This window comes from Nomascus leucogenys, chromosome 7b (assembly GCF_006542625.1).
Source record: "Nomascus leucogenys isolate Asia chromosome 7b, Asia_NLE_v1, whole genome shotgun sequence".
Lineage (NCBI taxonomy): Eukaryota > Metazoa > Chordata > Mammalia > Primates > Hylobatidae > Nomascus > Nomascus leucogenys.
Window position 1 is genome coordinate 34,697,972 of NC_044387.1, and position 16,729 is coordinate 34,714,700.

Sequence of the window (16,729 nt, forward strand, 5' to 3'; positions counted from 1 at the left end):
CTAATGTGGTAAATTTTTCTCAGAGGTCAAAATCCGAAGAAAGTTGTTCTCTTTTGACAGTATGCTTCGTTTCTTTTTTAGGTTATGAGGATTTCAACTCCTCCTTATATTTTTCTTTTGGCCCTGACCCCATAGCTGTCAGAAGCTGACAGCTAAGTCTTTTGATCCATTAGTTTAGTGTCCCATAATCTAGGTTTGCTGATATAATTATCTGCCTAGCTTTTATCATTACCAACCTCATGTCTCCTTCTCCCTCTCCTTCTTTTTGTTCTGTCCTCATGGTTTATACTTTCCTCATTGGTAGTAAAGACAGTATAGGGTTGAGAGTATGACTGCCTGGAATTTTGAGAAACGAACTACCAGTTTTTAGCTGTGTGACCTTGAGCAAGTTTCATTATATTATCTATGCCTCACTTTTTCATCTATACAAAGGGGCTAATAAAAGCACCTAACTCATATGATTGTTATGAAAATTAAATGAAACAATGCAGACCAAGTATTGTTTAAAAGATATTATTTTTGCATTTTTCTTTTTAAAAATTGTGGTAAAATGCACATAACATAAACAGGGTATACTGTACATTTACCATCTTAACCATTTAAGTACTGTACGTTGTTGTGTAGCCAATCTCCAAAACCCTTTTCATCTTGCAAAATCAAAACTTTATACCCCTTAAACAACAACTCTCCATTCCACTCTCTTCCCAGGCTTTAGGAACCACCATTCCCTATGATTTTGACCACACTAGATACCTCATATAAGTGGAACTTAGAGTATTTGTCCTTTTGTGACTGGCTTATTTCACTTAGCATAATGCCCTCAAGGTTCATCCATGTTATAGCATATGTGAAACTCTCCTTCCTTTTAAAGGCTGAATATTATTTCATGGTATGTGTATACCACATTTTGTTTATCCGTTAATCTGTCAATAGACACTTGGGTTGCTTCCACCTTTTGCCTGTTGTGAATAATGTAGCCATAAACATGGGTGTAAAAATACCTCAACTAGACGCTGTTTTCAATTACTCTGAGTACCCAGAAGTAGAATTGCTGAATCATATGATAATTCTATTTCTATTTTATTGAGGAAACACCATACTATTTTCTATAATGGTGCTATCAATTTACATTCCAACCAGCAGTGTACAGTGGTTCCCTTTTCTTCAAACCCTTGCCAACACTTGCTATCTTTTGTCTTTTTGACAATACCCATCTTAACAGGTATGAGGTGGCATCTCATTCTGGTTTTGATTTGCATTTCCTTAATAATGAATAATGGCCTCTTTTTTCATGCTTGTTGCCCACTTGTATATATTATTTGGAGAAATGTCTATTCAAGTCCTTTGCCTATCTTTTAAGGGGATTGTTGTTGCCATTGTTAAATTGTAGGAGTTATTTTTATATTCTGTATATTAATGCCTTATTAGATATGTGATTTGCAAAATTTTTTCCATTCCATAGATCTCCTTTTCACTCTGTTGCTTGTGTTCTTTGAGGCATAGAAGTTTTAAATTTGGATGTGATCCAGATTATCTGTTTTTACTTTTGTCGCCTGTACTTTTAGTGTCATATCCAAGAAAGTATTGTCATATCCAATGTCATGAAGGCTTTCCACTATGTTTTCTTTCAAGAGTCTTATAGTTTTAGCTCTTATGTTTACGTCTTTGATTAATTTTGAGTTAATTTTTGTATGTGTAGGGTAAAGGTTCAAATTCATTATTTTGCATACTAATATCCAGTTTTCCCAGCACCATCTGTTGAAAGACTGTCCTTTCCCCATTAAGTGGTCTTGGTACCCTTGCCAGAAATCATTTGGCCATGTATGTGAGAGTTTATTTCTGGGCTCTCCATTTGATTCTATTGGTCTATATGTCTATCTTTATGGCAGCACCATACTGTTTAATTACTATAGATCCGTTATAAGTTTTAAAACTGGGAAATGTGAGATCTCCAATGTTAATTCCTTTTCAAGATTGTTTTGTATATCTTTTCACCCAAGCAAAGAAAGAAAAATTGTTTTGGTCATTCAGGATCCCTTGAGATTCCATACAAATTTCAGCATATGTTATTCTATTTCTGCAAAAAATATAATTGGGATTTTGATAGGGATGATATTAAATGTGTACATTACTTTGGGTAGTATTGACATCTTAGCAACATTGTGTTTTCCAACCTATGAACACTGAATGTCTTCCCATTTATTTGTGTATTTTTAAATTTCTTTCAGCAACATTTTGTAGTTTCCAGTGTACAAGTTTTTTTCCTCTTTGGTAAAGTATATTCCTAAGTATTTTATTGTTTCTGATACTATTGCAAATGAAATTGTTTTCTTAATTTCCTTTTCATGTTGTTCTTGTCAGTATATAGAAATGCAACTTATTTTTGTGTGTTGATTTTGTATCCTGTAACTTTGCTGGATTTGCTTACGAGTTCTAGCAGTTTTTTGTGCAATCTTTAGGTGCAATTATTTTTTAAACATAAGTTACCTCCAGTCTTTTATTATGGTAATTAACATGGATAAAAATACCCAATATATACAATTACGTAATCTCTCTCATTCTCTGTCTTTTGCTGAAAGCACTTTTCACAAAAAATCAATTTATTCTGGGCTTCCTGAAATTACTCTTTTTAGATATTTTTGTGTCTGTTTGTATACATAAATAAACATATATATATACATGTATACACACACACACATCCCTCATATAATTTATAAAATTCCTGCTCTGTAGCAGAGTTCAGAATATTGATTCCATGCAAACTTGTAGCATACTGTGGCTACTACTCCTGCTTTTTAAAATTTCTCATTGAGATACTCTGCTACTATGGTGTCAGAAATTTTAAAGCTCCTCAGTCCTCTTTATTCAGCTTACATTTTAGAAACTATAGCCAAGAGATCATACAATCTTTTCTAAATATCATTAACTTGGTTTCTTGAAGCTTAGAATCCCTATCTGACAATATGTAGTATGTTCTACCTCATCTCCCTCAGAGTTGGCAGCTTCTCAAGCTTCTGTCACTTCCACCTTACTATCACCTCTCTCCTCATTGGGCAGAATTAAGAACAGAAAACCAAGTGTCCCAGAAACTTTTTCCTTCTGAAAGACAAAATTCTCAGGAAGGTGAGGAAAACACCACATGCTATGCCTTTAGACTACTTATACCTTTAGCAAACATCTAGTGAACTCCCCATCTCTGACAATTTGGTAATCTTTTCTAAGGAAGGTTTGATTACTGCAACATTTCACTGACAAGATAAAGTACAGACAGTCTCACAAAATTACTAGTTGCCTCTCCTTTTGTATTTATCCAGATACTTTCTTCCACGTTCCTATCTTTGAGGGTAGAAAGCGCTTTGGCGATTCTTCTTCACCCTGTTAGCTTGTTTATTTTGGAAAATGGACACTCTGTCACTGTTGTTTTCTAGTCATGAAAATTGCCAATAAGCATCAGAAGCCAATCCTGCCTTTCTGGCTCGCTTTATCCCTATCTCTAACATAATCATTTCTACTTCTGTGCCTTTGGAGAGGCTACTCACTCTGTGAGATAAGTGACCTTTCTCTTTTTCAATTTATCCTTCCTTTTAGCCTTGATTCACACTCCACATTCCCCACACAGCATGTAGGATTTGCCTTTGCTTGAATTTCCAGAACATGTTCTTTCTGTGTCTGGATGTGGCACTTGTCACCTTATTTTGAGCTATGAATATTTCTGTCCATCTTGCCCCTCTAACAAGATGGGGCTGGCAAACTGCTTCTGCAAAGGGTCACAGAGTAAATATTTTCTGCTTTGAAAACTATACAGTCTCTATCACAAATATGCAACTGTACCATAGTAGTGTGAAAGCAGCCAGGGATGATAAGTAGATGAATGAGCATGGTATGTTCCAGTAAAATGTTTTTATTTTTATAGGCCCTGAAAGTTGAATTTCATACAATTTTATGTGTCATGAAATATATTCTCTTTATGATTTTTTAAAAATGATTTGAAAATGTGAAAACTATTCCTTGCCCATGAGCTATACAAAAACAGATAGTGAACCATGTTTGGCCCAGGCTGTAGTTTGTTGACCCTGAACTGATAATGAGCTCCCCAAAGGCTGAGCTGTGTTGCGTGCCCTTGTGGGAGTTACCCTTTTAGACTGGGTCTGTTTCTTCACCATACTACTCTTAATGATGAACACAGTGCCTGGCATGCAGCAGACATCCAAAAACATTATTGAATAGAGGCATAAATATTCATGTACTTATCTAGTTTTCAAACAATAAGCAGGTATTTCAGGAAATGGTCATGAAGAGTTTCAAGGGGGAGAAGGAAAGGTCAGGAGTACCGGCAGTGTCTTGTGAGATTAGCCTTGGGCTACCTTAGTAGGGGTATTTTCACCAGGTAGAGAACTGAGTGAGTGAGATGTGAGTGGTTGAGATAAAGTGGGTTGGGAGGTTGAAGGGATGAGGGTTGAAGAGATGTAGAGAAGTCGTGAAAACGAAGACTAGTGCAATATCAATAGAGGGAGGAAGACCCAAAAGAGTTTAAAACTTTAAAGGCAAATGTCATTTTTTTGTACACTTAGCTCCAATCAAACTCTAACTTCAATCATGCATTATTTCAAAGAACGATTCTCATAATCTGGGTTCATAGGCTTTTCAAATAGCCTAGGGAGCCACTATGAGAGTTGATCTTTGCTTTTCACACTTCCCTGTTCTCCTATACTCCTTTACTTGTTTTGAAGAGTGCTGAGTAGAACCGGGAAAGATGAGCACTATTGCTGTCTGCAATAATATATGTCCACATAAAGCACAAGGAATTAAATATAGTCATACAAGACCTGCTCTGGCCCTAAGAAAGCCCTGAGATTTCTTCTCTGGGTCACCTGGGGCTGGAATCAGCCTGCAGCTATGCTGCTGACCTTCTTTGATCCCAACACTATGGACCAGGGAGAGGCAGGGCATGTCTTCCATCTATGTGGTTCCTATGTAATTCGAGAGCCATCCTCTATGACCCAAACTTTCAGCCCCTAGTCCAGAGAATTGGACTCATAGATGTGAACCATTGCTCCTACAATGGGTTATGATTGAACATCTTCCCTTAGGTTTCCTTCAACAGTTACAATATGAACACATCCTTTTCAAATGCCCTTGGAGCATATACCAAAATAGGTAACATCCTTGGCCATAAAACAAACCTCAACAAATTTAAAAGAATGCAATTATACAGAGAATGCTCTCTGACCAAAAGGGAGTCAAACTAGAAAACAGAAAAATAGCAGAAAAATGTTCAAACACTTGGAAACTAAATAAGACATGTCTAAATAATCCATGGGTTAAAAAAGACATTTAAAAGGAAATTAAAGAGTACATTGAACTGAATGAAAATGTAAATATAACATATAAAACATGTGGGACACAGTTAAGCCAGTGCTGAGAGGGAAATTTATGGCACTAAATGCTTACACTAGGAAAGAGAAAAAGTTCCAAGTCAATAATTAAAGTTTCCACCTCAAGAAACTAGAAAAAGAGTAGCAAAATAAACTGAAAGCAGGTAGAAGGAAGAAGATAGTAAGGATAAGAGCAGATGTCAATGAGATTCAAGAGAAAATAATAGAGAAGTTGTTAGCTAAGAATTGTTTCTTTGTAACTAGCAATAAAATAGTCAAACCTCTAACTAGATTGACAAAAGAGAGAGAGAAGGCAAAAATTATAAAATCAGGAATGAGACAGGGGATACTCTTCAGCCATACAAAGGATATTAAGAGAAAAGTATTAACTACTCTACACACATAAGTTCAAAAGGACTTACATGCTGAAAACTGTAAAATGCCTTTGAAATAAATCAAAGATCTAAATATATGGAAAGACATTCTGCTCATGGATTGAAAAACTCAACCTAGTAAATATGTCAATTTCTATCAAAATCCCAGCAAGGTTTTTTGTAGACATAGACAAGTTGATTGTAAAATGTATATGAATAGGCACAGGTCCTAAAAATAGTTACAATAATTTTGAAAAATAAGAATGAAGTACGAGAAATCATGCTACTTGATTTCAAAACTTATTATATAGCTACAGTAGTCAAGAATGTGGAGGATAGATAGACACATAGATCAATTCAACAGAATAGAGAGCCCAAAACATAAAATGGAAAACTATAACACTTTTATAAAAATACCTAAGAGAAAGTTTTTGAGAAATAGGCTTTGGTGAAGTTGTTACACTGAACACTAAAAGCTATCTATAAAAGAAAATATTGATAAATATGCCTTCACTAAAACTAAAAGCTGTTCTGTGAAAGTCCCTGTTAAGAAGATAAATAACAAGCTACGGACCAGAAGAAAATATTTGCAAACCATTTACTGACAAAGGACTTGTATGTAGAATATAAAAAGAACTTTCAACAGCAAATAAACTAAACAATACAATTAGAAATGGACAAAACACATGGAAAGACATTTCACCAAAGAAGATACAAGGACGGCAAATAAGCCCATGAGATGTTCAATATTACTTGCCATTAGGGAAATGTAAATTAAGGCCCTAAAGAGATATCACTACAGATCTATTAGAATAGCTTAAAAAAAATAGCCGCAAAACGAAATGCTGGCAAGGATGTGGAGAAACGTAACTTCTCATGCATTGATGGTAGAGATGGAGACTTGTACAGCCACTCTGAAAAGTAGTCAATCTCTTTAAAAATTAAATATACACATTACAGACTCAATAATCAAACCTTTTGGCATTTCCTATAGAAAGGAAAACTATGTTCACACAAAAACCTGTACATGATTCTTTATAGCAGCCTTATTTGTAGTAGCTCAAAATGGTAATCAACCAAAATGTCCTACAAGAGGTAGATGGTTAAATAAACAGTGATACAGCCTCAGCAATAAAAAGAAACAGCCATTAATACATGCGACAACTTGGATGGATTTAAAGGGCATTAGGCTAAGCGAAGAAAATTCAATATCAAAAGGAAGCATATTGTATGATTTCCCTTACATGATGTTCTGACAAAAGTTAAGAGAGAACATATTAGTGGTTGCCAGCGGTTAGAGATGGTGGAGGGAGGGGCTGGGTGTGAGTATAAAAAGCACCAGGGAGATTTCTGCGGTGATAGAAGAGTTTGTATCCTGATGGTTACAGGAATCTACACTTCCGATAAAAATATGCAAACACTGTACCTGTGTCAAATTCCTGGTTTTGTATTGTTCCGTAGTTAAATAAGATGTAATGAATGGAAGAAACTGGGTGAAGGGTGGGTACACAGGATCTTTCTCTATTATCTTTGCAATTTCCCATGTTCTATATTTTAACTATCTTAATTATTTTTCAATACAGAAAATAATTTAAAATAAGCCCCATTTGCCTTGGTTAGTTGTGGCTCCCGTTATTTCGCAGGAGGAGAAACTTGAAACCGTGGAACCCCCCAATACCCAGTTTCCCATATAAGCACGACCTGACCTGGCCATGCCCTGAGAAAGGCGCTGGGCGGCAGCAAGGTGGGGAGCCAGGAAGTCTTCCCTCGCCCTGAGGGTGCGGGAAAGAGGCGTTGGCGCCACTGAAGCTGGGTGTGAGGGAGGCGTCACCGAGTTCAGCCCCACCCTCCACCGCTCCCCAAGCGGGTCCGGCGTCCGTATCGCATGGCCAGAAGGCGGGGAGCGAGAGGCGCCGGGACCCTCGCGTGGCGCTCCAGCATCCCGGACCGTCGCGGCGCCTCTCCTTAGGGAAGAGCAAAAGAACTTTATTTGAACCGCGAACATTTTTTGGTCACTGAGATTGAGTCTCCCAGTGCTTTGGCTTCCCGCCTCTTTGTCGTGGGTTTGATCCCTCAGCTGCTCTCCTTTCCCGAACCTCCCGGGGTGCAGCCTAGAGCCCTCCCGCGCGCCTGACTCCAGAGCAGAGGAAGGGAGGCGGCCTCCGGCTGGTCCCCGCGAAGCGCTTGCTGCCCCGCAGATGGGAATGGCCAGGCAGTAGCGGGCGGTGGCCCCGCGTCCCGGGAGCGCACAGCAATGCAGGCGCTCAACATTACCCCGGAGCAGTTCTCCCGGCTGCTGCGGGACCACAACCTGACGCGGGAGCAGTTCATCGCTCTGTACCGGCTGCGACCGCTCGTCTACACCCCAGAGCTGCCGGGGCGCGCCAAGCTGGCCCTCGTGCTCACCGGCGTGCTTATCTTCGCCCTGGCGCTCTTTGGCAATGCTCTGGTGTTCTACGTGGTGACCCGCAGCAAGGCCATGCGCACCGTCACCAACATCTTTATCTGCTCCTTGGCGCTCAGTGACCTGCTCATCACCTTATTCTGCATTCCCGTCACCATGCTCCAGAACATTTCCGACGACTGGCTGGGGGGTAAGAGTCGCGCCCCGCTCCTTCGCTCCTTCTCTCTTAACCCTCTGCCTTTCAGGGGATCTCTCTCTCTCTCTCTCTCTCTCTCTCTCTCTCGTCTGTCTCTCTCTCGTCTGTCTCTTCCTTACACTTCTCTGTCAAATGAATCCGGTGCTGTTTCTTAGAACTTCGCCACCTGTGTTCACCTGGATATAAGTTCTTTTGGCCGCCTCTGATTCCCTTCCAGTGCTTCCTCCTTGTGGCTTAGAGACATAGGTTGGGGAAAGACTTCGGAAAGGTCCCGAGCAGTGAGGTGGGAAGTCGCACCCCTCGCCACTTATTTCAGCTCCCTTTCCCGTCATTACCAGGTTTTTCTCCCCCAGTTTTCTTACTAAAAGTGAGATAAAAATATTTCAAATAATTAAACAAACCAAAGTTAAAAATCTCATGTCCTTATTCCCCCAACCTCCAGCCTCACTTTCCAGTTGCTTGCAGACAGCTTCTTGTACCTATGAGCATAAAACAAATATAATTCATGTGCAGAAAAAATATATTGAACTAGTCCTTTTAAAAACTGTATTAAGTGTCATGCAGGAAGAAGGAACACAGAAAACTGATGCCCTCCTGACTATTAAAAAAGGAGAGATGACATTCTCCTTCTGTATAATGGGAACAAAAATGACAGAGGAGAGGTGGAGGCACTGAGTTGGGAGCAGTGTGTGGAGGTTGGAAAAAAAGACATCATATTTCTCCAGATGATTCAGCTTTTCCAAGAACACAGCTGGAGAATGCCCTTGTGTAAACCCATGAGCAGTAGTGTGTTGTGTTCTTACCAGTGCCTATGGTGCACCATGGGCCTCCCCATTTTCACCGTTGGGTGTATTCTTGTGGCCACATCAAAATGTTTAGAAATGTAAGAGAAATAGATCATTATACCTTCAATCTCTGCTATTTCTATCCCATTACTAATTCTCTTAAACTCATGGAGGGTGTTTCATCCTACCATTACCAATTTGAGATCGTGAGCGTTGCTTTTTTTCCCATTAGCTTAAACTGAGTTTGCCGTTAGTGAGTCAGAATGTTAAAGTCTTTGATTCTTATCAATCTATAATGTAAATATTTTCAAAAAAGCATGAAAATGGCCTGCACCAGCCCCAGCCCAAACCAGTTACACTTGTCTCTTTGGAGCCAGCCACACTGCCTTACAGAGCCCAGTGTGCACAACTCTACTCAGGTCCCCTTTCGGGGACATCATGTTGTTACCTTAAAACTGGTCGTGGTGGGAGTATTCACATCATGGAAATCAGCACTTACTAGTTAGGACTGTTTTTTAAAAAAGTGAAAAAAAAAACAAACCCGGAAATCAAACAGTGCTTTCCCAGCACACCAGTGAGCAAAGACATTGAGTTTTCTTTTGTACACTGCTGGGATCATGAATAATAGGTGAGGCAAAGTGTAGCCACAAACATGTTTTTACATGAATTACACTAAAGTTGGAAAGAGAGACAGCTGATCCACAGCATCTAAGTGTGCCCAGCATGGAGGCAAGCTGACATTCAATTCCTTTCCTCCACCTTGCGTTACCATCATTCCCTTATCGGCTTACCTTTGATCTACCAGTTGACTCACTCTCTACTCCCCAGGACTCCTTCCAACATGGAGCTAGCAGGAGTGGGGATTCTCTGCACCCAAATATTATAAACAGCACATGCTTATGAGTTTTTTATTACTCATATGAGGGTAGAGTTGCACTGCCATGGCCCTTTCCTTTAGGAAAGTATTGTCTCTGTTCTCTTTGATTTACTTGGCTAGACTGCAGAAGTGGATTTGCCCATTGTCTCCTTAGGGCCACCGAATTTACCTATCCTTATCTGCAGCCTGTTCCTCCTCATTTTGTTTTGTTTTTTCCTCCTTTTTATCTTTTTCTTCACAATGTCCAAATGCTCCTCCAAATTCACTCACTGAACATGTTCTGTTTCTTCCAGCTAAATGCAGAACAATTGATTTTGCTTGTGACCAGTGCTGCAGAACACCACTCTCTTCTCTAAGCTTCAATGAACTAGTCTTTTTTTGTCTCTTTGTTTCCTTTATGTCTCTATCTCTGTATTTTCTGCCTTTTGAGAGTTCTCAGTCTTTCTCTTATTTTGCAAGTAAGTGTCCAGTGAAGCTTAGCATGCAATCTCTTTTCTTTCATCATCAATTTCTGCATAGAGGCTATAGTCATGACTCTCACTTCTTTGTTGATGATTCTGAAATCAGTATCTAATCAATACCATAAGCCATGGTCTTTCACCTGATCTGAAGACTTGGCACTTACACGTGAATATATCACCAGCATCCCTCATTCTCTCATGGTATCTTGTTCCTCTGCCCAAAGTCTAAAGTATTATTAATGGCACTATGAGTCATTCCTGTATTCAGCATTTCCTGGCTATTTCCTGTGTGCACTGGGATATTGCAGGTATTGAGAAAGCTGTGTTTCTGTGGAAAAGCCAAGTTTCCATTAGACTAAGAAGGGGGAGGAAGCATTCAAAGAAGTGATGGAGAATGCAGGGGATTTTGTAGATGTCAGGGTTCCGGAGCGCACAGTGCAAGTGTTGAGGAGTGGGGGCTTGAATCAGATTAGGGGAGGTTCACAGTCTGATGGGTTTGAGTCCAAAGTTGAGGGATAGGCTAGGAGAGAATGGGACTCGTGGTAGCTGAGGTAAATGAAAACTTAAGGCATAGGAATATTAATTCTGAACACTTCCTAGAAGGAGATAGAAAATCAGTTCTAATGCTAGCCTGCTTTATGACTCTAAGCATTAATAAGATGAAACGGGGAGTGCTTGGGGTGTGCCTGGAGTAGTGTCCTTGCTAGGATACTGCTGGGCTCTGTATCCACTTTCATCCTGCTGTGGATTCAGGCACAGACAGGGGGAGGATGGTCTCCTCAGGTGCACACACAGCTCTGCAGCCATCCCCCAAATCCTGCTGTGGGCAGTGAAAAGAATTTTCTAGCAGTGGCTGGCAAATTGACTAAAAGCAATTCCAAAAAAGGGAGTTTGAAATATATTCTAAGTAATGGCAGCATCGTTGGGGGAAGTACACATTCATGCACTTTTACTACCTTTGAAGAGTATTAGGGTAAGAAAACAGAAAATTAATTTTCTCAGCAGCTGATATGAGAATTCCTCTTAGAGTGGTAATGCTCAGTCTTGGCAACATGTAGTAAATCATCTGGGAGTTTTTTAAAACACAGATGCCTGGTTCCTACCCCGGGAGATTCTGATTTAATTGGTCTGATTATAATTGGTATGGAGTTTTCAAAAGTTTCCCAAGTTAGAAAAGTTACAATTTGCAGCCAAAGTTGAAAGCCACTGATGTAGTGTAAATGCTGACAGCTGCAGGACTCAGGCTGATATGAAGATTAAAAGAAATAATAGATGTAAACATTTTTTTAAAAAGTACAGTGCCTACCCCATGTACCAGCTCAATATAGCTATTATATATTTAAAAAATAGCAATGGCAGTCAGAATGCTGAGCAAATGCAAAAGTAGATTATATTACCTGGAGTCCAACAAGGAGCTCAGAGGCAATTCTTCCGTTTTCTGCAGCCTATTGCATCTTTACTAAAGCCCTTAATGTTTTTAGAGTCTTTCAAGATGAATTTGGAAAGGAGTCAAAAATGGTGAAAAGATTGGAATATAAGACATACAAAGAAATACAAGAACAATTATTCTCTTGCCTGGAGAATAGAACTTTAGCTATAAATTAGCACACCTCACCACAAAGGTTTTTCAGTCTATTTTGCCCAGGGCCACAGTAGTGCATGTGGGCGGGTAATAGAATGGTAGTAGGCGAAGCTCCAAGCTTCATTATAACAGCTCCTGTCTCTCTTTTTAAGAATTAGAATTTTGCATGACTTTATATGAAAAATGAAAGGATTCAACTGGAAGGAAAGGAGGGAGAGAAAGAAAGCAATCACTGTACACAACATGAAATGTTAGGGTGTGTTTTTAGAGATTAAGAGCTGATACATTGTGAAATGAATTAAAGGAGGTTGTTGAACTTCTTTTAGTGAAAACATCTTAATTTTGAGGGCCAATTCAGAACAGAGAGCTTAACCTGGAACTTCTTCAGTCCCATTTTATTATGCAATCAGTGACTAGAAAACATTAGTTACATTTGTTATATAATTTTTTTCTATGATATTTCAGAAATTTTAGAGTTCTTGGGGAAATTTACATATGGTAAGATTGGTGTAAAATCAACAGTATTGTGGGGCTTAAAAAGTCAACAGAAATGATAAAAGCTGTTGATGAAGAATAGTCTTTTTAAAGTATTAAAAACAAGAGATGTAAATTAAACAGAGGCCTAACAGCAACAGTATTTTGGAAATAAAGTCAGGAATTATGCCGTGGACAGCCTCTGGTTGATCTTTTCTAGAATCAATTATGTGCGCCCTTTGAGAAGAAAAGATGCTTTAGGTCACTAACTTTTCTTGGTAGGTGGGAGAGTGGCAGTAACCGCAACAGGATTTATGTAAAAGATTCTCTCTACTTAGGACAAGAATGGTTTACATTTAAAATAATGACAAGAAAGGATTTAGCAGTAAGAAAGTTTTAAATATTTCACTGTGCACTTAGGAGGCATAAAATGAATGCCCTTTTTAGTTTGCTTTTCTAAAACATAACTATTCTTTGACAAGTTGTTGATTTATTAGGATTCTTGTTTGTGGGGAGAGAAGCCCAACTTAAACTACCTTAAGAAAAAAAGGGGAATATTCTACCTCTGCAACTGAAAAGCTCAGAGTTAGGGATGGTTTTAGGCATAACTGGATTAAGGTCTTCAACAATGATCATCCTCCCCCTTTGTGGCCAGTTCCACTTCCCTCTGTGTTGTGATTTCATTCTTGAGCTGTCTTTTGCCCAAGTGTGAAAGATGACCCCAGGAGCTGTAAGCTTACATTTTCTTTAAAACCCCCTGTCTCAAACCAAGTGTCTATCGATGGACAAATGGATATATAAAATATGCTGTGTATACACACAGTGGAATATTACTCAGGCATGAAAGGGAATGAAGTTCTGATACTTGCTACAACATGGATGAACTTTGAAAGCATTATGCTCAGTGAAATAAGCCAGATGTAAGAGGACAAATGTTGTGTGATTCTACTTACATGAACTATTTAGAATAAGCAAAGTCATAGAGGCAGAAAAGATACTAGTGTTACCAGGGGCTATGGGGAGGGCAGAGTGGGGAGTTATTGCTTAATGCTTAAATTTCTGTTTGGGGTTATGAAAAAGTTTTTGAAACAGATAGTGGTGGTCATTGCATGAGACTGTGAATGTGATTAATACCACTGAATCATACCCTTAAAAGTGGCTAAAATCATAAATTTTATGTTACATATATTTTACCACAATAAAAAATTCTAGAATAAAAAATAAAACTTTTTATCTCAGGAAATGAGAGAGAATACTTCCTGGTAGCTGCAGAAAATTCTGGAAGGATTCTAGCCAGTTTGGCCTTGCTGTCTTACCCATAGAACTAATCATGCACCTCAGGGCACGGCCATCATCACTCCTATTCAAACACCTGGAGATACCTCCTACAGCAGGGAGAAAAGCCTATTGAGGAGCCACTGTGAGGCAGTTTCTTATCCCTGTCTTGTGGGAGACTGACCTTCTCTCATCTATCTCCCGTTTGGTTCCAGTTGAGTGTAAGACTTCCCACCTTGCTCCCCACCTTGCTCCCACTTAAGGTTCAGCTACAGTCTTTTGTGTAAGTCTCTACAATTGCTTGGCTGTGGTTTAAGGGTTGCTCCTCCCCAGCAGAGCAACCCATTACCCATGCTGTCAGTCATCTTGCCCTTCAAGGCTCAGTGTCTTCCTGTGTTGATCTTGCCTTTGGCATCTGTGCAAGTAATAAACTTCCTGAATCCATTGATGCTCATTTTCTCCTTACTGACTGAATCCATGGAAGTGTGACAAGCTAACAACTGCAGTAGTGACACTTGGGACCCTGTTAGCCACCAAGCCCCTTGGAAAGGCTTGACTGCTTAGCATGAAGTTCTTCCATAGGAAGGTACTCAGGGTAGATAGATATGTTTAGCAGAGTTGGCCATTTATGTCTACTGGAGTGAGTCAACTTATAGGGACTAAAGCTCCCTGATCATATGTCTCCCCATAAGGCCAAGCCCTGCACTAGGTTTCTCAGGATCAAGCTGAACCAGAGTTCTGAGTAGCTCCTGCTTGTCTGACTTTCTGGTCTGGGATGGAGTGCTGGGATCTGCCTCTGCTGCTTCCATCTCATTTATTAATATATACTCCCCAGTGGACCAATTTCCAGGCTGCCAATTCCTTCTAGTAGTGGACATATGCCTTCTCCCTCTGTTAAGGAATTATTGAAAGGTCAGTGAATGGGGTTCTAGAAGTTGATCTTGGCAGTTCCCTCTCAGTCTGTGCCTTTAAGAAAAATTCAGCAGAAGCTATACTATTTGTTTCCTTTCATGTCTTAAAACTAAAGATTCTTAAGGATGAATTCCGAAGTAATCAAGTAAGTGATTATTGTTTTTATCTGTCTTTGCAAAACTAAATTAGTCCTACTCGTAGCTTGGTTTTGGAGAAATACATTTACTGTCATATCAGAGAGATCGTAGGCTATTCAGGGTAATAGAAATCTTAAAAGACAGCATGTTCCTACATCCTGGGAGAAATAGAAGGATAGAGAAACGGTTTGATGCTGTGAAAACGAACATGGATTGTGGAATCAAACAATATTGGGTTCTAATCCTGTTCCATCTTTTATTAGTGTTTGTATTAACTAGATTATAAGTTACATGACCTGGCATTAAAGCTTCCCCTATTAGAATACGAAGGAGAGAAGTTATAAAATAATGTTTGATGCTGCCCCCCAGTGGTTGATGTGGCCGCAGAAAATAAGAAAATATGACAAAGATGGCAGGTTTTAGATCAAGCTTTATTTTAACAAAAATATTAATGCATATCTAGTTCTTCTTACTTCCCATTTGATTTCTCTATGAAGCATATAGTATTTACATATTTTCATTTATGCAATCTCATTTTAAAGTCCCCTTTAATACATGGATGAAAATATGTTAACGTTTTTAAAAAATTTCCTGTGGGATTGAGATGCATTTAAAATCTGCAAACGTCGGGCAGTGTTGCCTAGTGGGTCCTGGAGACCTTTGAAGCCGCTGCCGCTCTCACCATGGCTTGGGTCCAGGCTACGCCACAGCCTCTCAGGGACGTGGGCCCTCGGATCCTTTTTAGTGCCGGACTCCGGGCCGCAGGCCGTCCCGCGGCAGCAGGATAACAGAACCTTTGGATGGACCCTTCCTGGGAAGCTTTGCTAATTTGCAGCAGCTGGACCATGTTCCTTATTAACATCTGTCTGTCAGCTTAGTCGTCACATCATTTCACCGTGGCGGCAGGGACTCAGCTCGGAATTCTATACAGAAAAAGCACCTGGATCCTAGTCTTTCAATGGCTTCAAGACAACCAGAAATGCCTGCTCTTGAGGCTAGTGGGCCTCTAGGCAAGATGTCCCTGCCCTTCAGGATATACCCCCGGGCACTCAGCTATGATGATACCCTCAAGGACCCTGCATCCATGACCCCTCCTCCATCAGACATGGGCAGCATCCCTTGAAAGCCAGTGATTCCAGAGCACAAGTATCAGCACCTCGCCAAGGTGGAGGAAGGGGAGGCCGGTCTACCCTCCCCTGCCATGACCCTGTCATCGGCCATTGACAGCGTGGACAAGTGGTAAAGTTAGCGCTAAAGCTACCCATGTCATCATGAATTCTCTGATCACAAAACAGACCCAGAAAAGCATTCAGCATTTTGGGCGACAGGCGGGGCTGAGAGATGCTGGCTACACACCCCACAAGGGCCTCACTACTGAGGAGACCAAGTACCGTAGAGTGGCAGAAACACTCCACAAACTAAAGCTACAGAGTGGAGAGATAACAAAAGAAGAGAGGCCGCCTGCATCAGCCCAGTCTACCCCAAGCACCGCTCCTCACTCCTCACCTAAGCAGAGATCCAGGAGCTGGTTCACCTCTGGTTCTTCCATAGCCTTACCTGGCCCAAATCCTAGCACCATGGACTCTGGAAGTGGGGATAAGGACAGAAACTTGTCAGGGAAGTGGAGCCTCTTTGGACCGAGATCCCTTCAGAAGTATGATTCTGGAAGTTTTGCCACCCAGGCCTACCGAGGAGCCCAGAAGCCCTCTCCAATGGAACTGATCCGTGCCCAGGCCAACCGAATGGCTGAAGATCCAGCAGCCTTGAAGCCGCCCAAGATGGACATCCCAGTGACGGAAGGAAAGAAACAGCCACCACGGGCCCATAATCTCAAACCCCGTGACTTGAATGTGCTCATACCCACTGGCTTCTAGAGC

General features: G+C 40.4%; 1 protein-coding gene and 1 pseudogene across 1 annotated transcript in view; both read left to right on the forward strand.

Annotated features, from left to right (window-relative positions):
- The first annotated feature begins 7,629 nt into the window (after nt 1-7,629).
- Nucleotides 7,630-16,729, forward strand: part of QRFPR (pyroglutamylated RFamide peptide receptor) — a 36,384-nt gene continuing 27,284 nt past the window's right edge. The window contains exon 1 of the mRNA XM_003271332.4: nt 7,630-8,343. Coding sequence (XP_003271380.1) covers nt 8,004-8,343 — 340 coding nt within the window. The 5' untranslated portion in view covers nt 7,630-8,003. The remainder of the gene's footprint in view (nt 8,344-16,729) is intronic.
- Nucleotides 15,811-16,726, forward strand: LOC100585749 (annotated as a pseudogene).